General features: G+C 49.9%; 1 protein-coding gene across 1 annotated transcript in view; it reads right to left on the reverse strand.

Moving 5' to 3' along the window:
• The window catches only part of stt3b (STT3 oligosaccharyltransferase complex catalytic subunit B), a 42,286-nt gene extending 22,442 nt beyond the window's left edge, over nucleotides 1-19,844 (reverse strand). Inside the window, 1 exon segment of the mRNA XM_080540729.1 lies at nucleotides 19,326-19,844. Within this exon segment, the coding sequence (XP_080396855.1) occupies nucleotides 19,326-19,639 (314 nt within the window). The 5' untranslated portion in view covers nucleotides 19,640-19,844.
• Between the last annotated feature and the right edge of the window lie 2,283 nt (nucleotides 19,845-22,127).

Consider the following 22,127-nt stretch of genomic DNA (forward strand, 5'->3'; position numbering starts at 1 on the left):
CATACACACCCCCACACCTTGACCCCCCGGAGGGTGCAACATAGCGCCCACTCTGCCAGGCCTTCTTCATCGCTATGGCAACAGACAAGGTACCGCAGCGGGGGGGCCGAGGCCTCTCTGGCTCCGTGGCCTCTTGGTAACATACAGGTTGCCGTCGGTTTAATGACTATTCCTCTGTATTACAGTCCACTTCCCAGGGCAGAGAGATGGCAGGGTCCACAGGGAGATCTGGCAACCCGCCGCTTTCACAGAGCTGTCAGTGTGGGTGTTTCACAGCAGGACTGAAGAACAGAGTTCTTAAAGATGACAGGAGGTGCACACACACACACACACACACACACACAAAATACACTCCCCACACACACATACACCACACACATACACACCATGTCACTGATCCACACCAGTGGCTGACAGATCGACCAGATGCTACCTTTCTGCCTTGTGCTTCTGTCTCATCCTCTCTCATTGTCTAATTGCGTCTCTGTGTTAGCGTGCTGGTGGTGGTGCTCGGCTCACACTGCGCGTACGGCAGCAGCTGAGCCCAATGTTCCCCTGGCGCTGTCAATAAGCTCCCACACTGCTCCGAGTGGAACGCCATGCTACTGGCATTACTGATTACCCATTCTCATATAGACACACGGCCCACACACACACAGTCCTGGCATGTCCAAAGACAAGACACACGCGTGCGCGCACATGCACATAGTGAGACACACACACACACACACACACACACACAAGGACAAAGAGAACTAAAACAAAAAACAGTGCCTTGTTTCGCGGCTATGGGTTGTACGCAGTAAGCGAAGGCTGCGGAAGAACACACACACACACACACACACACACACACACACACACACACACACACACAGAACCAGCGAGGTGCTGGGAGGAGGAACATGCAGTGGGCCTGTAGACGTGATGGGTGTTATCTACAGCACATCTGGGAGTGGGGACCCTCACAGCAGGACACGGGCCTGGGGCTGTCAACATGAAAGCAATGAAGTCCAATGCCTTCCTCTCTGGTACCCACTGGAACGGGCCTCCCAGGCCTCGCTACTGCCATCTCCAAACTCTCCGCTCTGGTTTTAATAAAAACTCAATTTCACACTCTGTGAAGATATAGGCCTAGATATGGCTTTCCGTTTTTGCATAAAACCTTTCGTTGATTTGCGGAGAGGAGGCAGAGGGGAGGGGAAAGGGGGGTGGGTGTAGTGTTTGGTGGGTACAGGGTTGCCCCATGTCTGATGTGGAAGGAGTTCTTTTCACCACTGTAATCCACATACAAACAGGAACAGGAGAGCACAGATGCCTTTTCCAAATTCAGTAAATATGGCTTGCATAAATTAGTCTCTACCAAATTCCAGAGCTAGTGTTGTGAAGGCCCACAGTTTAGAGCCAGTTTAGTTTCCCCAAACCAGCCCGATTTTGCCCCTGGTATTTCTTTATTATTTTCTATACAATTCATATACGTTTGTGAAGTGTATGTATTATTATTGTACTGTTTATGTATATGTTGATGACGTAGTATATCCGGGGTGTGTCTGTGACCCGGATGTTACGTTCGGTGGTGCCTATATAAGAGACGGAAGTAGTCCGCGAGTCAGAGTGTGTGAGGAGAAGCAGAACGAGAGAGAAGCAGAACGAGAGAAAGCAACGAAGTCAATCGAAGATGGCGGATTCCGTAACACGCACCCCGTGCTGAAGCGGACCACCAAAAGTGATTATTGAGTGTACCAGTGTAGCCCGTTTTAGTTGCGTTCAACGTTGGACCAAGCGAGACGCCAGCTGGACATCATCGTCGCCTCCACGAGCGGACTGCGACCAAACACTGACTCCAGCGGAGCTTCGACGCGGACCACGGGACTTGGGCCCTTCACCTCGTGGTAGACCACGAAGACGGACCTTTCCCTCCGTGTTGCTACGTCCCCCCCCCCTTTCGTCGGCTAAACTTCATCGACGCACATGCCATTCAACCAGGCCTCAACGCGCACCACAGCCCTGGACTATCAGCCTGTTCAGGCCAGAGACTATCAGTGAGTGATTGAGTGTGTGTGTGGCCGGCCGGGAGGGAATGTATATATGGGGATGTATACAACCGTCATGTGTAATAAATGTGTTGTTCATATGTAATACCGTGTGCTAGTTGTTTGTAGCTCCAATGCTAATGCTAGTTGTTTGTAGCTCCAATGCTAATGCTAGTTGTTTGTAGCTCCAATGCTAATGCTAGTTGTTTGAAGGCTAATGCTAATGCTAGTTCCCTTGCTAATGCTAACGACATTAACTGCTAGTCTAACGGTTTGCTGTCGCCCCCTGCCTGTATCCTCCTATACTGCCTATTTAGCTCCCTTAGTTAGATAACCAGCCCCTTCCTAAATTATACAGTCCTTTTCAGCTACTCCCTGGTTACAATTGGTCCTTCGAGCCGGATAGGCAGTGTAGTGATAGCATGGCTGAGCGCAGCCAACCAGACCAGACAGTTACCCCCCCTTCTCCGCCCCCTGAGCCAGAGCCACGACCACAGAGAGTCCCGCGGTTGCCTCCGAGGTTACAGGAGTATGAGCTTGAGCTCGAAAGCTCACCGAGTGGTAGCGAGGAGCGCACTCCACGGGATACAGTGGTCGGAGAGGCCGAGGTGTCCGCCGGCGCGCGGGTGGCTAGCACTGAGACAGCCCTCAAAGAGCACCAGCCTGAGGATGAGATGGCAGAACCGCAGGGTTTTGCCGTGGAAACGGAAGAACAGGAAGGAGAGGCCCGGTCCGACAGCGCCTGCGGGCGGAAGAGGGAGGGCCTCAGCCTTAACGATCTGCCTCCCAGTACGGCGCGCTCGAGACCTAGCTCCTGCCGCTCAGTGGCTTCCTACCGGTCCAGGGCTTCCGTGGGCAGTTCTGCCTCTGGGGCGGATAGCCTGCACTCCAGAGGGAGTAGTGCCGCGCTGTCCGAATATATGCGCCAACAGGCCGAGATGGCGTTAGAGCGGGAGCGCCAACAGGCCGAGACGGCGTTAGAGCGGGAACGACTCCAGTTCGAGCGTGAACGCCTCCAGCGCCAGGAGGCGCTAGAACGCGAACGCCTCCAGATGAACGGAGCGGAACGCGCGGCGGAGAGACAGCGCCAGGAGGCGCTAGAACGTGAACGCTTCCAGATGGAGCGCGACCGCCTCCAGACGGAGAGACAGCGCCAGGAGGCGTCCAAGAGGGAACGCCTCCAGATGAACGGAGCGGAACGTGCGGCGGAGAGGCAGCGCCAGGAGGCGTTAGAGAGGGAACGCATCCAGTACGAGCGCGAGCGCCTCCAGATGGAGGGGGCGGAACGCGCGGCGGAGAGGCAGATGGCGAGAGAGCAACTGCACGCAGAGAAGATGGCGGAAATGATGCAGACCATGCGCGACGTGTGCCTCAGCAGAACTCCGTCGGCCCGTAGCTCCAGAGTATCATCCGCACGGCCCTCTCGAGTGCCATCTCCTGAACCCCCCGCCGATGGCTCCATGACCCCCGCCATGACTGTCCAACTACAGGCCCAGCTGACCACCTGGAAGGAAGAGGACCAGGGACCCGACCGCTACGCGGCCCAGAGGGAGCCAGCGTCGCTGCCCGGGAGGGGAGCCATCCCCCAAGAGCGTAGCACACCCCTAGGTCCTCCAGTGCACCAAAATGCATGCAGGCCGGACACCCAGACCGTCACTCCAGCACCGATGATCCACTACAGGATGTTCCCCCAGGTGGAGGGACCCAAGTTCCCTTTCTTCAAGGACGAGGACAGGAGCCAGTATGTGGAGCTACGCATCTGCCTAGACACGCTCTTGGACAACTCCTGCTCCGAGTCCTACAAATATGCGATTCTCCTTCAGCATGTGAGGAACCCCAGAGCCCACAACATGGTACTGGCACATGCCTCCGCACCGACACCTTACACCAGAGCGCTCGCTGACTTGGATGCCCGCTACGGTCGTCCCTGGAACCACGCCCTTGCTGAACTGCAAGCCCTCGAACAGCAGGCCCCCCATCAAGGATGACCGGGCGCTGGATGACTTCGCGCTCCGCGTGCACACCTTGGTTGGGATGCTGAAGACGCAGGGCCCAGCTGGCGCCAGCGAGATCAACAGCACCTCCAACGTAGAGCGGCTGCTCCGCAAGATCCCACGCTTCCGGCAGGAGAGGTTCCGGCGACAGCAGCGCGTTCGTAACCCCGGGACGTTGGGTCTGAGCATGGCTGCCTTCGCGGAGTTCCTACTGGAGGAAGTGCATGACACCAACGTAGACGCCATGGGTTACGCTGAGCCGAAGAAGGAGAGGGAGAAGGGAGACCGCTGGGACCGGCCGAGCTCGAACAGAGGACGCCCAGTAGGAGTGCTGCACACGGAGGAGGAGCCTCGGAGAGAGAGGAAAGCCCGACCTGAGGGAAAGGATTCCTCTCAACCCCCTCAAAAGGGACGGAGAGGTCCACCGCCATGTCCGTACTGCACCAGCGAGCACTGGTTCAATGAGTGCAGTGACTTCAACAACCTGAGTACCGAGGACAAGCAGAGGTGGCTCGAGGAGAACCAGAGGTGCTGGAACTGTGGGCGCGACCATCTGGCTACGAACTGCACCTTGAGGAGGAAGTGCAATCGCTGTGAGGAGGTCCACCTCAACATTCTACACGAGGTCTCCCTCGCCAGGTCCACGGAGGGCAACAGAAGCCCTAGGTCCGGTCGCGCACCGGAAGAGGAAACCCCTGTCTACTACCTAGACTCGCCACAGAGCAGCGGCTCCAAGGTTCTACTGAAGGTGGTGAAGGTCCGACTTCACCACAACAACGCTGTGTACGACACGTACGCCGTTCTAGACGACGGGTCGGAACGGACCATCCTTCTCCAGGGGGCAGTGCGCCAGTTGGGGCTCCAAGGGACTGCGGAGAAGCTGACTCTGCGCACGATACGTCGCGACCTTAAAGAGGTCACCGGGGCGAGAATCAACTTCTCTATCTCCCCGGCGGGGCGGCCGTCGGATAGACATCGGCTTCAGAATGTCTTCACCGCCGACCAGCTAGCGCTCTCCCGCTACGACTACCCCCTGGAGAGGTTACGCGCAAGATATCCCCACCTACGGGGAGTAGACCTACATCCGATAGAAGGAGCGGAGCCAACCCTTCTCATCGGCTCGGACAACGCTGAACTGATCGTGTCGCTCCGTCCTCCGCTGAGAGGACCACGAGGCTGCCCGATGGCTGTTAAGACTGCGCTTGGGTGGGCCCTCCAAGGCGCTACCGAGTGGAGAGAGAGGGACGGGAGAGCTACGTCATCCCTCCATGTCCGAACCGAAGAAGCAAACCAACCAACCGGACCGCCTGGAGTGGAATCTATTGCTGCCAGTGCACCTGGAACAGTTAGTACCACAAATGGTTCACCACAGGATGACCAACCGAGGAAGAAGTCTCTGTGGACAGAGCATAAGTCTCTGGATGGGAAGCCTTACTACTACAACTCCCAGACTAAGGAGTCCCGGTGGTGGCGCTACCGTGCCATGGCGGCAACAGCTGTTGCCGAGGAACACCTGCAGGTGGCCATGCACCCTCACGTGGCCGAGGTCAGCATTGACGCACCCGTCAACTCCGTCGAGTACACGTCAGCCATGGAAGTCTCAGCCCGTATGGTAGACGCCTCCAAGGAGGAAAGGCCGGAGTTGGCGAAGAGAACGTACAAGTGGAACCCAAAAGAGGAGGCCAAGCAGGCCTTCCAAGAGCTTCTGAAGGAGAAGGGTGTTTCATCCAACGAGTCATGGGAGCAAGCCATGAGAATGATCATCAACGACCCACTCTACAGCGCCCTGCCCAAGCTGAGTGAGAAGAAGCAAGCGTTTAAGGCCTACAAGGCTAAGAAGGAGAAGGAACAAGCCAAGCAGCTCAGGAAGAGGAACTGTGAGGCGCTGACGAGCATTCTGGACAACATGGCCAACGTCACCCACTGCACCACCTGGTCCGAGGCCCAGCAGTACCTGCTGGACGACCCCTCCTTCGCTGAGTACGAGGCGCTGCAGAGCATGGACCAGGAAGACGCTCTGATCTGCTTCGAGGAGCACATCCGCGCCCTGGAGAAGGAGGAGAAGCAGAAGATTCTGCTGAGGGAGAGAGACAAGATGTCCGAAGGTGCCGTGGTACTGGTGAGGGACCAGTCCCTTCCGCGCGCCGCCTGGCAGACAGGCAGAGTGGTCGACACTATCACCTCCTACTTCACGCTGCTAGAGCAGCCTAGCCAGTGTGCCTTCTTAGTTAACTGAAACCGAGGGTTTCATGGGGCGGCTGTTGTGAAGGCCCACAGTTTAGAGCCAGTTTAGTTTCCCCAAACCAGCCCGATTTTGCCCCTGGTATTTCTTTATTATTTTCTATACAATTCATATACGTTTGTGAAGTGTATGTATTATTATTGTACTGTTTATGTATATGTTGATGACGTAGTATATCCGGGGTGTGTCTGTGACCCGGATGTTACGTTCGGTGGTGCCTATATAAGAGACGGAAGTAGTCCGCGAGTCAGAGTGTGTGAGGAGAAGCAGAACGAGAGAGAAGCAGAACGAGAGAAAGCAACGAAGTCAATCGAAGATGGCGGATTCCGTAACACGCACCCCGTGCTGAAGCGGACCACCAAAAGTGATTATTGAGTGTACCAGTGTAGCCCGTTTTAGTTGCGTTCAACGTTGGACCAAGCGAGACGCCAGCTGGACATCATCGTCGCCTCCACGAGCGGACTGCGACCAAACACTGACTCCAGCGGAGCTTCGACGCGGACCACGGGACTTGGGCCCTTCACCTCGTGGTAGACCACGAAGACGGACCTTTCCCTCCGTGTTGCTACGTCCCCCCCCCCTTTCGTCGGCTAAACTTCATCGACGCACATGCCATTCAACCAGGCCTCAACGCGCACCACAGCCCTGGACTATCAGCCTGTTCAGGCCAGAGACTATCAGTGAGTGATTGAGTGTGTGTGTGGCCGGCCGGGAGGGAATGTATATATGGGGATGTATACAACCGTCATGTGTAATAAATGTGTTGTTCATATGTAATACCGTGTGCTAGTTGTTTGTAGCTCCAATGCTAATGCTAGTTGTTTGTAGCTCCAATGCTAATGCTAGTTGTTTGTAGCTCCAATGCTAATGCTAGTTGTTTGAAGGCTAATGCTAATGCTAGTTCCCTTGCTAATGCTAACGACATTAACTGCTAGTCTAACGGTTTGCTGTCGCCCCCTGCCTGTATCCTCCTATACTGCCTATTTAGCTCCCTTAGTTAGATAACCAGCCCCTTCCTAAATTATACAGTCCTTTTCAGCTACTCCCTGGTTACAGCTAGCTATAGCTGAACTCGCTGGCAGCCACATGAAAAAAACTAAATTAAAATGAGAATAGCCTGATGATGAGTGACGGCGTAAACCCTCCAGGTCTGTAATCTCCCACAATGCCTTGGGTGGGGGAGAGAATGGTTGGAGACACCTCAGCTCGCAGCCAGCCAGCCAGTCAGTCAGTCAACTAGCCAGCCAGTCAACTAGCCAGCCAGCCAGTCAATCAACCAGCCAGGCAGCCAGCCAGGGAGACGAAGCTGTGTTTAAGGCCCAGGGGGAAGAGCGAAAACGCAGCTACACAAAGCGTCTATTAAATCTGATGATGTCTCATTAAAGCCCCCCCCCCCCCCCTCCCACATGCTGTATTGTGGGTAGGCAGCAAAAGGAGGCGGCAGACACGGAGCGTCGCAGCGCGGTGCAGGCGAGCGGGGACATAATGAGAAGCGCCTGCATCGAGCTTATTAAAAAACACGACCCACGGGTAGGTTTAGAACCAAGCACTTACTTACACACTTACGCCTCGCTTTCCCACAACAAACACATCAAATAGAGAAATGGGAGACTCAAATTGACCTAAAACTTGCCGCTCTCGTCCTCCGAGGCAACAAAAAAGGATCATAATTATAATAAGCGTCCCCACCCCGCCCCCGCGCCCCCCCATCACCCCCCCCCCCCTCTCTCCCCACATCAGTGCTGGGCCACTGATAACAAACATTGATGAATTCTGAAATAACCTGGGAATCACCCGGGCCTCCGTACCGAATCCTCTCCCTTCAACATGGGCAAGACATGAAAGTGTAGGGAGAGACGGAGACAAGTCTCTGGAGGGATACCCTGCTACAGATCCAACACAGTGTTCTGCAGCCTGGTGGTTCCAGTGTTAAAGACAGCACAGATCAATCCCTTTTTCTTCCCCTCCATCACTCGGGGATTCCGCATCAGAACATCCAGTTCTGTTCGGTCCGGGTCCGTCTCTCTCCAACTCTAACCAGTCTTGTTCTTGAACCCGGAGGCCTGAAGTGCAGATGAGTAAAACAGACTAGTAGCTCCGAGAGACCCCCTTTCCTCTTTCCCCTGCACAAGACGCCATCAATTATCCATCGGGAGAAGGTTGTGGAGGAATAGAGTTACACTCAAGTAAGTGAGACTTGTTGGGGGAGAAGAGCAGAGCTCTGGTCTGTGTGGATCTCTGACAGGCCGCTGGCGTGTGTGTGCGCGCCGCGGGGGAGACCTGAGGACATGGAGATGAAGCCGAGGGTAGGTGAAGGTCAGGACAGAGGAGGTCCTGAAAAAGTCTCTCACCCTCTCTTTCAACTCTCTCAGACTCGAGAGGGCGGTCAGCACAGCCAAGTTGTACTCCGTCTCACTCTGAGATCTGACTGCAATGACTATGATTATTTAATGAGGCGCTTCTTCACCTCCTCCACCAGCTGCTCTCTTCGTCCATCCATCCTTCCTTCCATCCTTCCTTCCTGCCCTACAGGGGATCTACAGGGGGGGGGGGGGGGGGACAGCTGAAGGTTGTGGTGGTGAAATGAAGGAAGGACATTGCTTTCGATAGCTGTGTTTACAGTTCACTCTGGGCTCCATTACCCTACACAGAAGCATAATTATCATTTCTACATCAAATGATGCTTCCGGATATGCTGCAGTAGTATAGTACAATGTCAGAACCCAGGAGCTCGTGGTTGAGTTTCTGGGGGTGCAGGAAGCAAAAGAAAAGTGGGAAGAGCAAGTCTATGATCTTTACAACATGACTTGCATGCATTGTACAACATGAAAACATGGGAGTAAGTTCAATGTTTTCTAGGGGTGCGACGGTTCTTGGTTTTATACTGAACCGTACGGTGCGCCATCCACAGTTCACTATGCATTAGTGAATTGTGGCGTTTTCGGTTTATGCTCCATTCAAAGTCGTAGGTCGAGCTTGTTTGGAACGCAGTTGCTTCTGGAACTTGTTCAAATGTTTGTTCATGGCGAGCGGCGTCGAGAACATGGCGAGCGGAGTTGAGAGCATGAATGTGGTTGAGAGCATGAATGTGGTTGAGAGTTGAGAGCATGAATGTGGTTGAGAGTTGAGAGCATGAATGTGGTTGAGAGTTGAGAGCATGAATGTGGTTGAGAGTTGAGAGCATGAATGTGGGTGAGAGGCAACAGTTTGAGGAAGCTCCAGATTCCTACAGATCAGATGTGGGGTCATTTAGTTTTTGGCATTGAATACAATGATGAGGGAACGAAAAACAGTGAACAGAAACTTTACTGTCTGCAAGCATTGCTTCACGTGTGTCGTATATGCGCAAAATATGGGTTGAAATCCCTGCCTCCACGTTCTCAACTCCTCTCTATTCATCACTAGAATCAGCAGGCCGGGTACAATTCTGCAGATGTCTCCTAGCGCCGCTTCCATCACCATTAAAATGGACAGTCTGACTTAGTGAGACTAGCTATAGTACGACTTAAAAGACAACGTCGCCACTACTATTCGTGTAGGCAAACTGAACAGAGACTTGTGTGTCTAAAAAACACACAGAGAAGACAAACTAAAGCACTTCGAAGCCACAGTGCTTTAAAATGAGGCAGTTTGTGCCTCAGCAGCGAACAATGGACGCCATCCCACTTGAGTGATGAAGCTATTCCACCTCCGTCAGTGCAGTCGTGGCCTGGGGACGGTGAAGGGGACCACCAGAGCACCACCAGCCAGCCGCCTGACCTCCAGCCCCAACTACCACATCTGGGCATCTGGGCTATTAACCACACGGACGACGGAAGGGCACCTCAGCTGTCATGGCCGTTAACGATACAGTCCAATTTGCGTTTATGTGGCCCGTGGCTAAACTAAGTGTTTCGTCTTTTTTACCTGGGTCATAAACATCCCGCAGCATAAGCAGGAGTAGTGTAGCTGTCTCTGTTGGCAGATGGGGGACTCAGCAGAAAAAGGCAAGGTAAAAAAATTACTGAATAATATATGGCAGGGAGTTATGGGTTATGAAACGACTGCTGCTGTATGCATCCCCCATACATTAAATAAATAACGCCTACGTCAAACACAGAGGGCGCTGGGCAGGACTGCAGGAATCAAGGAAATAGGCTACTACACAGCTCCACACTTCTGCAGAGGAAAATCAATATTAACGCCCAGAGGTTTCACTGCTTCTTCCTTATGGAGAGGAATATGAGAAGCACTTTGATTTGGGGAAAGTGCAAAGCCTCCATCAAGGTCAGCCAAACTGGCTGTAGTAGATTAGCCCGCCTAGCCTTTAGCACCTATAATGGGACCTTATTTGTACAAAGGTAGGGACTGTTCCCCACAGATTAAACCTAGTCTAGGGCAAAATCAAGCTTTCAGTAAAGAATCTCCATTGAAGACACTTTCTTTTAGCCTAGGATTGGGTCTGTGTGTCTGGGAAAGCGGCCCGTAGGGTCTGGTTAGTAGGGTTGGGTACCGAAAATCGGTACCGGTAGGTACCGGTTACTTTACATTCGGTATGTACCCGTACCGAATCGCAAAGGAGATTTCGGTGCCTCATTTCGGTACTTTTCTATCTCGCGACGTCACATCGCCTGTTAAATTTCCACTCAGTGAAAGCAGCGAGTACGGAAGGATAACGAGAAGGTTGCTAATAGCAACTTCCGCTAGCGGGTTGGCGTAACGCGACGCTCGACTTATGGGTGCGTTCCGTAAACTCGTTCTGGAATTCTGATCACCACTCGTGGAATGCCTTCTGTCCAATCAAATGACTTGCTCCCCTTATGACGTCGGGCCCAGTGTGGGCTGCGACGCTCTCAGAGCGAGTTTACGAACGCAAGCCTTTGATTGGACAGTGCACTCCAGGATTCGACGCATCTGTTGATGACGTAGTGCGGATGTGTGGCTGCGTCTCTGCGAGGCGGACAACATGATCGGGGATCTCTTGATATTCGGGTACTGTCCTTATCCTACTACTGTGTCTGAAAAATCAATCGTTATGTCAACATGGACCAGAGAGGGGGAGGGGAGCAGTAGTAGCGGAGCGGCAACAGAGTTTGGATTTTGACGAGGTGGAGGGCTCCAGTTTATCAGAGTTATATTTCCTCTTGGTTCTGGGGGCTATGCAGGCCTCTTCACTAGATCCCTTTTCTAAGAATATTCTGATGTCCTTGAGGGGCTGCCGAACAAGTGTGTACTCGTATTCGACATCAGTACCAACGATAGGCACCCCCAGCTTAATGGAGTCCCCAAGGCTCAGGAGTTTTATTTTCATTTATTTTAATTTGAGTGTATATTTAACTAATATATATTGTGCCTCAGCAATAAAAAAGTGAAAAGCTGTTTAATGTTGTCGACCGTGTTATTATTATATATATATATATATGTCATTTAAAAAAATCAAAAGTACCGAATTAAGTACCGTTTTGGTACCGGTACCGTTTTTAAAGTATCGGTTAGGTACCGGTACCGGATAAAACCCAAACGGTACCCAACCCTACTGGTTAGGCAGGCTACATGTAGGTTGTTAACTCCAGGTACTAGGACATCACAAGCTCCACAAAGCCTCAGAGCGTGTCATGGACAAGGCTACAGCCTCTAAGCCCTCTCAGAATCGATCACTCACATGAATAAAACAACTTGGATTCATGTATAATCAGCAAGAGAGAGGAAAAGCAACACGGTAGTGTTCACGGTATGTTAATGTCCAGCAGGTTCAATCCGACCTAAAAAGCCTGATTGACCTTGACGAGCGCCGGGTAGCGTTCTCCAAAGGAGGGCTGCGGGAGGGGGGGGGGGCGGGACACAGGGGGTCTCGCCTGGCATGAGAACATCAAAGGGACGCTCACAGAATAACTTTGGGCCGTTCTAATTGGCAGGCACATACAAATGGCCAATGAATGCTAAGCAGCACCGTGCATACGGTTGCCTTCTAATTAAGCATTACATTTCATTACACATACAGAAGGAAGACACTTATTGTGTAATTGATATAAAAAAACATAAACAAGCTTTTTTTTCTTCTTGGGGAAATTATCAAAGTGGGACAAATATATAATTCTGATAAATATTTATCACCATTCCAGTGAGTCTTGTTTGCTGACTTTAAAAGATGAATCTCACACAGGGAAAGGCTTTCATGCAAATGTTCTATTTGTTATACTTTAATTAGGACACTTAACTTTTCTTTGGTGCAAAGTTTTAGCAAAACTCTCTCAACATGAGTAAACCAGTAATGCAAGTCCCTGCTGTAGACCTAAAGAGAGATAACATTGTGAAAAGCACTGCTTGCACCTCACAGAGATATCAAACCCATCTAAATACAACAGCTGTCATATTCCCAATCCACACAAAAAGCCCTCTATTTGCCTTGCCAAATGGAGTGAGAGAGAACGAGTGTGTGTAACTATGCAGAATCAGAAAAAAAATCAGAGAATCAGGGACAGATAATTAAAATGGAGAGATTAAACAGCCCAGATCTGCTTTACATAACACTGAGAGAAGAGCAGCGAGGGTGTCCGGCGGTATTTTACGAGGCCACATCTGTTTACTCCTTAAATGAACTATGACAAATCCTCTCCACTTCATGGAGAGAACAGAAAATAACTAATACTCTTCTCATTGTATGCCGACACTAGACCTTCGACACCAACCATTCGACACAAGATACGGTGAATTGTTACAATTTCACACAAGACACTGTAAAACCGAGGCACAGACAGATGCTATTAAATGTAGCCACATTAGTTATATGAAATATAGAGAAATAGAAGGAGAGCCAAAGACCAAGAGAGAGTCCCTAAGAGAGTCTCACCTTACTTAACCTCCCCGTTCACGGCTCCCCAAGACTTTACCAAAGAGGCAGCCTGTCTGTTGTGACTTGACGAAGCAGTGGCTGTTGAGGGGTAAAGTAGGCTATTCCAAATGGACTGACTTATATAGCACCGTATTCCAAAGCTCTTTACAATGGCCTCTCATTCACCCATTCACACCCACATTACCGATACCGATCACCGATTTGTTTCCTCAAGATCAACCGATACCGATACCGATTTTTTTTTAAATACATAACTGACTGGATAGCCTAAATATTTTTTGCTTTTTAGACAAAAGTTTTGATCCATTAGGCATCAAGCAAACGCAGACCCATTTTTATGGCATAGTAAAGGTCTGGCCTATCACCCAGTTAGGGCCTGAAGCCCAAGTCAGTCGATATGGCTGTATAAAAGACATCATAAACGTGGCCTTCATGGTTTACATACTGTTACGTCCTCCTATGTTTTCTGTTCAGTTATCTGTCTTCCCCAGGAAAAAGGGAAAAAAAAAAAAAAAAAAAAAAACGGTTTTTGCACCGATCGAGTCATTTGGAGTGAAATCGGCCGATTTAAATCGGTGGCCGATAAATCGGAGCATCCCTACCCACATTCACACACCGATAGCGGCGAGCTACCATGCAAGGCGCCGGCCCGCTCATTGGGAGCAATGTGGGTGTTCAGTGTCTTGCCCAAGGACACCTTGACATGTGGCCAGCCGGGGATCGATCTGCCAAACCGCCGACCTTGCGATCGTTAGACGCCGGCTTTAGCTCCTGAGCCACAGCCGGCCCTATTCGAAGGAGGGGGCAGCATTAGTGTGACAGCCTGGATTTGGCCCTCACACACCCGACTGGGCTGTAGTCAGCAATTCTGTCAAACAGTCTTGCTTATAAAGGCAGCGATAAGAATTAAGAACATCTGTGGTCGGTATGAGCGGCGTACTCTGAGCAGCCGACGCCACGGAAACCCCCACCCCCCAAGAACGTAAGCTACAATTTTCCAACAATATCACCGCATGACACAGCAATCACTGCTCAACACCCCGTGGCGTGAGTCGAAGGAGCGGGTGAGTCAGGGAGTGAGTGAGTGAGTAGGTGGGTGGGTGGGACAGAAACAGAGAAAGGAGGTAGTTAAGCTGTAATCTCGACTGTAGATGGACCTTGGCAGCGCTCGGCAGCAGCAGCAGCGTTTAATGACAGTGATTAGACACGCTGAGCGCCGGTCTCGTGAAGCCAAACATCGTAGCCTTCACGTTCGCTAGAGCTGAGCTGCCGTGTCCCCGGGAAAAAAGCAAGATGCTGGGGGGGGGGTTCTCCTCCGGGGGGGGGGGGGGGACGACAACAGCTGTCGCTATCAGACCCCAGACATAGTGTTGCTGAGAGTGGCAGCACCATACACTGGCAGAGCATTGGCAGAGACGCGCCCATGAAGCAGCACACTGGGAAATGAAGACTCATTCTCAGTTGACTTGGGAAAATGGGGCCCAGCTTTAATGGGAATACTGGTAGAGCTACTGAATTGGGGAGGAACAAGCAGACTGGTTGTGGGAACCCTGGGGAACTGAGCTGGCTGGTGATGGGAATCATATCCATCAGAGCTAAGCATCGCTGATCATCGTACGGATGGTTCACTCATCAAACTCACCTAGTGACTCATTCACACCATCCTCACCACTATGCCTAAACCCCAGTGTGACACACACACACACACGCATGCATGCACACACAGGTATGAGGAGCTCCTCTCTGAGAACCTATAGAGAGGAGAGTTACTTAATGCTGCTCTTCAGGAGGAGGTTGTCTCCACTCAATGAAGAGGTCAGGACTAAGTAGTGTTACATTTTCTCCCGTTGTTGTAGCTTGCACACACACACGCACGCATACACGCACGCACACAAGCTCTCCTCTGAGAAAATACATCAAGTGAAGACACAATTAGACCCAACAGGATAAAATACAAGGGAGAAAGAGTGAAAACAGAACATTAACAAAGTCGTATTCAGTGTGTGTGTGTTAGGGATGCTCCGATTTATCGGCCACCGATTTAAATCGGCCGATTTCACTCCAAATGACTCGATCGGTGATCGGCAAAAATGGCCGATCGCAAAAACCGATTTTTTTTTATTATTTTTTTTCCCCTGGGGAAGACAGATAACTGAACAGAAAACATAGGAGGACGTAACAGTATGTAAACCATGAAGGCCACGTTTATGATGTCTTTTATACAGCCATATCGACTGACTTGGGCTTCAGGCCCTAACTGGGTGATAGGCCAGACCTTTACTATGCCATACAAATGGGTCTGCGTTTGCTTGGTGCCTAATGGATCAAAACTTTTGTCTAAAAAGCAAAAAATATGTAGGCTATCCAGTCAGTAGGCCTACAGTTATGTATTTTAAAAAAAATCGGTATCGGTATCGGTTGATCTTGAGGAAAAAAATCGGTAATCGGTATCGGCCCCAAAAATCCAGATCGGAGCATCCCTAGTGTGTGTGTGTGTGCGTGTGTGTGTGTGTGTGTGTGTGTGTGCGTGCATGTGTTTGTGTTTTAGCAGCTCTATTTCAAATGTGTATTCAGCTTGCAGCACCTGGTTAGTCACTGAAAATGGCTTGTTTTGGAGAGGGCAAAGGAAATTTCCAACAGACTGACAGTTTGGGGCGGGGGGTGGGGGGTGGGGAATGAAAGAGCAGTGACTTCAGGGAAGAGAAGCAGAAGGGGGCAGATGTCTGATAAAGTGTATTCTTGTGCTCTATTATTTGTGTCTGATAAAGCAAACAGCTCTGGGGACACTCGAGACCTGAGGTTCATAATTCATAATGCTAAATCGATAACGACCCAGAGACGAGAATATTTTGAGGTGTATTCCTTGTACAGTAATATTGTTAAAATGAAAAATGCAGCTCGAGAAGAATTCACACTCCACCCAAAAGGCACGGTCAGTAGCAGCCTAACTGTGCAGTGATTTCACAACACCGACCCACAGGGGGAAAAAACTAAACGCACCACCTTCAGTTCTCATTACAGTAACGTAGGTTTGACTCGCTTTCCAAAAACATTGAATGTGACAGGCATAAGGGACAGACCACGCCGACATGATCCTGCTCGTATCAGACGCTGGGAGCATATTACACTGCTGTTTCATCACCACCATCTGTCCACCCTGATATAGCCCGGGCCTACCTACAGAGATAGTGTACCCACCAGCATTCAGATGGCAGGTCACGATCTTACGCTGTACAGTAGTCAACGGAGATCGCCTCATTTATTCACAAGGGAAAGAGAAGTAGGGGGAGGGGCATTTGATGAAGACAGAGTTCACGGCACTAGAGAGGGACACCAGATTGTGCCAAGTTCACAGTCAAGAGAGATTCGGCGCTGGATAAACTGTGACGGCCGCCCACAGACACTCTCTGCGATATTCCTTACCGGAGAAGCACAGGGGGCGGTTTTCAAACACATTCCGGCGGCACCCTTCTCTGTGAACAGGCATTAAACCCCCCAGATATGGGGCTTAACCCCGCATAACAGCGCCAGTCTCCCGATCCTCAGACGGTCGCTTAAAAGGCATTATTTCTCACCCATTATGTAATCAAACGTCAGTTGAACATTATGTAACCTGTATAAAAGGGGCTCTTCAGGTCTGAGAGGGAGCAGCGCACAGCGGCAGGGAAGGTTTCCTGGTGAAACCGTCACATTGGCAGGGACACACACACAGAGCCTGCAGATATCAACCCCCCCACCCCCGAAGCGTTTCTATCTCCACAGCGGAAAACTGAGCTTATCGGCTCTGACCGACCACCTTAATTAGCCGAAGGGACGTCGGTTCATTAGCCAGAGAAAGTGACGTGAAAAAGAAAGAGCCCATCTATCACGAGGGGGGGAGGGGGGGTGTCAGAGCTACCCCTGAGATGAATTGTCTCACCGCGGCAGCCCGGATAATAAATGGGCTTGAATTAATTCAACACTTTGTCCCTTACGACCTCCGAAGTGAGAGGCAAAAGCCGGCTCTTATTCTCATTCCTTTCTGGCACTCACCTTTGTGCCTCTCGTTTAGGAACACTCGAAGCGTTCGCTGAGAGAGGGAAAAAACAAACAAAATCCCATCAGACAGAGAGAGAGAGATAAAACACTTCAGACTGAGGCTAATACCTGCCCGCTGGAGCACAAACAAACAATAAAACAAACACTTTGCCCTCGCTGAACCACTTGTAAATGTGCCACAACAGGTAATCCATTTCTGCAGGTCTAATTTAGAGGAATACGCCATCCAATCACGCTGAACTTATTCTGCTGGCGGTGGAAAGCTACTTTCCAAAGTCAGCAACAAAATGCACCAGTTTCCAGCGCGCAAATCACAGTTCACACTGCCGGCAGCACCCTGCCGCTTCCTCCGACACGCCGCTGTCAGAATGAATAGCTCCCGCCGTCCCCCTCTGAAAGAATATCAACGACACACAGATCAAAGAGCACATCAGAGAGCACAAAAACAGGGAAGTACGTACGGCATGTTGACACACTTTGCTACCGTCTCTGCTACTCTCTCTCCGCCTTGGAGACGAGCCACTCAGAAACCAGCCCCAAGAACAAACTGAGGACACGCCATCAAAGGTGAAAAGACTCGCTAACATAATTACAGTTCACTGGCTTGTTGCAACTTCCCGCACCGCCTTATAAATTAGTTTCTTTGCTCTCTAACCTTATCAGAAGGAAACACTACACTCACGATAATGTCCCTTGCCGTTGCCACTTGGTGAAAAGAGAACAGAAGATAAGGGTCTAGGGGTCTACATTTGTACAGGTGTGACACAAGGAGAATAAAGACATTAGCAGGGTTTAGACCATACAACTTGCATCAAAGGGAGACAGGACACACTGTACGAACGTACGAAAGGCGCTATATAAATAAAGCTTTACTTACTTACTTACACACACTGTTTAATCCATGGTGGGCATAAAAACATTGTGTAATCAACAAATGCAACGTGAGCATAAATATGGCAATAGTTTCTTGCTAGGACTAGTCCAACTAGCATGCAGTGTTTTCCCCCATTCATCTTGCAGCAAACGTCAGCTGTCACACACTCCATGGGATATACACACACCAATGTCCAAGGTCACTCCTGTCAAACCAGTAGGTTATTTTTTACAAGCAAACTGGTAAAAAAAAAAAAAAACACAGGTAGGTTAAATGGTGAAAGGACTACAAACCCAGATGACTTGATCAATCCTAGGGGCTACTTGTTCGTGTGAGCCACTCTAATGATCTGCAAAGTCCAAACATGTGACAGGACTTGTGATAGTAATTGTACCCAGAAAAAGGAAAACAATCATTCACAATCAGGAAGTAGGCTTCTGCTGTTCAGTGAATGCGCCAGATGACACACACATGCACTGGCTCCAGCATTGTTCTGGAGTAGCAGCTGGGGGGGTTGTTGCCTACAGATATCGATATGCAGAGATCGAAATGCTTAGCTCTATATCTCACTCTCCGAATATATCTCCCAATATCGTATCGTAAACAAATCAACTCTAGCACGAGCACTTATTGCAACAATTACAATATCCTATAATGTACATTATCTCTTTGTGTGCAGACTAACTCTCCAGTGTCCATCGCTTCTTCTTCTTCTTTCCGGGTTCAATCCGCTGTGTCACACACAGCACCATTGTCCTGCTAAGACCATGAAGACGTGAGCCCCCCCATCTGACAGCCCCCCAACGCTTACTGACCCGTTGTTACATTGTTACACGAGTCACGACATCAAACTCTTTGGGTGCTACAAAGTGGTTTTTCCCCTAAAAATGATGAACATTGTATCCTTCTACGAGTTGCGATGAGCTGAGGAAGAGGCTTTATCAAACCTTTTAAGAATCGAGGAGTGCTTGACACTCTCAAAGTGAGTATTAAACCATGGCATGAGTTTTGAGCCTTTGATGCTCAAATTAATTGCATTATCTTACCCCCTTGATACCATTCATTGTTGATTGATTGATTGATTGAAAACTTTATTAGAAGAAGTAGGTACATGAAAGTACATATTACATACAAGGTCAACTAACAGGATAAAAACCCAAGAAAGCCACTGGCTTATTTCAATTGGGGTCCTTGATTCTCAATTCATCGTTACATGCAAGACAGACAAAAAAAACTAGTACTATCTACAAGATAATACAGACAATTGCTGTTCTGAAAACGCAAAGCTACTGCAGGGCCAATGTTGTTTACTCACCAAGGGTCAAACTCGTGAATGATGCTCTCGAAGCGGATGACAGCGAACAGCCTGGAACTGAAACCGGCCAGCCAGGCCAGGAAGAGGATGGTGAACGACAGCAGGGACTGCCACCCCGCCGGCTGCGCCAGGCCGCCGGAGAGACCCACACCGGAACCGGAGAGACCCACACCGGAGAGACCCACACCCCCGGAGAGACCCACAGCAGCCGCCTGGGCCGGACCGGGCCGACCGTTCCCCGAGAAAGACGGTGGTCCGATGCTTGCGGAGGCTTTGTGCTTGCTGCTCTCGGAGACAGAGTGATGTTCCGCCATATTCTACGTCAGCCACCGTGTGATCAGATAGGAAAGACACCCCCCCTCCCTACTGCCACGCTCCGCTCTCGAAGCCCCTTTCCACCACCCTGCACTCCTCTGTTTCTCTTCCCAAGGCTCACTTGTCTTTATTCCAGAAGTCAGCTCTTTTTCTATTACTCGTCCCGCTAATTCAACTAAGTTCAAGTGCAATGGAGTCACACATAGCAGCCGGGTGTTGCGGCATACCCAGTAGCACACGCCGACCGACTAGTTCCTCCTTGGAAGTGGATGACAGACAGGGCGGGAGCAGCGAGGAGAGGCAGGAAGAGAGGGCGGGCGCTCAGCCTCTCGCGAATTTGCGGACCCTAGGATGGTAGGGGAAGGTAGGGCATGACTCGCCAGCCAATGAGGGGGCTCTTCACGAGTGCTTCGCCAACCAATCAGGTAGCGGTATTGCCCTGCCTTCCCCTACCATCCTAGGTTCCGCAAATTCGCTCAGCCTCTCACAGCGAGACAGGTACTACGGGGTGGGTCGCACAGCCCGCATGCAACACCAACCAGAGGGAAGAGCGCCCGAGACAGACACTCCGTGTGACCAATGGTGTGACGCCCAGGCCGGATGGTCGTAGGATCAGTGTGGAGGATAGATCTTAAGAAGGAAACACCAATGGGTATGTCTGAGAGACAGTAACAGACTGGAAGAATAGCCTATACGCTGTCAACAGCACAGGAGCGCTTTTCTCCTAGAAGCCAATGAAATAAATGAATTTCACGCAGAAAAATAATAGCAGCTCTGCCACGAGAACGAATGTTGCGTTGCCCTGAGCTCATGTCATGCAAACTTTTGAATCAGGCAGGATGCTCCAAGACTCACAGCTATGAATCATGGTTAATTAATTACTGAAAACAACATGATCAAGAGTTATGACTCCATAAATATTGTAACAATTAGAAATATCACAGTCAATGATTAGTCATAGGGCCATCATTTCCACTGGTTTCAAATATTCTTGCTACATCTTGCTTGTAATTGTCTTGAATTTAATTACAAGAATGATACTTCCAGTAGTAACTGAACACTCACAGTAGCCTATGTGGAATTTCGCTGGCAGTAAGTATCTCTGTTGAATCATCAATCGCCCTATGGCAAGAAGAATAACAATGACTTAAGGGGTACAGATCAGTGGGGGGGGGGAACAACAAATGTTTGAATCTTTCAGTTCTTTTAAGTCTTTGAGAGGAATTTGGAGACAAAAATCTATGTATCTTGGCTACAGGCAGGGCAGCAGGCTGAGAAAAAGTGCAAGCCCACTCATAAAAGAACAGTGGAGGAGAGGCGTCAAAGATGAAAGGGACTGCTGCTTTGTAGGGCAGGGAGGTATGAGGGTGCTTGATAATTCATCAGGCAGCAGCCATGTCCAAAAGTGTCCTACGATTCACTGAGGCAAAGGGGTTTCACTGTGTTATACAGACTGGGTTTGCAGCTGTGTGCTTCAGCTCCCTACAGTATGCCTTCATTTCAACCCTTGCCTTTATTCTTATTAAAAACAGCAAACCCCTATACTACCTGTCTCTGATAAGATACAGCATGCCATCCCAAATGAAAGTGAGAGAGAGGTAACAATTAGACATACAACTGATTGTTGGCACAGCATAGTATTTGAGCATGTCACCAAACTGGTTCCTGTCAACTAATGTAATGAAATAACATTCCTGCTACAGTTGCACACATAAGAGAGAAAATGCACGCACGCACACACACACACACACACACACACACACACACACACACACACACACACACACACAAACACACACACACACACACACACACACACAGACAGACAAACTGTTTTTCATTCAAATACTAGTCTACTGACTGCTACAATGAACACTGATAGTAGTTCACACTGACACAAGGCTATTCGTAGCTTGCTACAATGCCTCCCTTTCCCTGACTATAAACCTATCCCTGTTGAATTGATGAGAAAAGAGATTGAAAGAAGAGAACCGAACAAATGATTACAAAAGACAAGTCTCTGTTTCGCTGGGGGCTGTATTGTTGTTATGCCCAACGCTTTGCAGTTACTGTCAAGCCTTCACTTAAATTGCATTCTGTGCTTCGTACACTATGGACAAAACTGTAATAGAAAAAGGGGAGAGGACTTTTGAAGAGAGCTCTGCAATTGCTCTGTTTCCCTAAATTCACTCTTAAAAGAAGAAGAGATTTCTGTGTCTGCCATAGATTGGTTGGGGTTACTGAAGCAGACTTTAATCTTTAAGAAGATAATGAAAACCCATCTCTATCCATGCTAGAATTGAATTGCTCAAAGCTGCAAAACAGACTTTACTCTCAAGCCTGCAAAACATTGTATCCTTCTCTCCTAAAAATATTGGATTGATCCCTGTTTGCACACAGTGGAACAACAATTTGAGAAATCAATTGCAATTTGAAAGCACAAAAGAAAGTAGCTGCAGGAACATCTCATACCGTTCAGGTTAACTA

Source organism: Nansenia antarctica (assembly GCF_963989245.1).
Source record: "Nansenia antarctica genome assembly, chromosome: 10".
In the NCBI taxonomy this organism is placed as follows: domain Eukaryota; kingdom Metazoa; phylum Chordata; class Actinopteri; order Argentiniformes; family Microstomatidae; genus Nansenia; species Nansenia antarctica.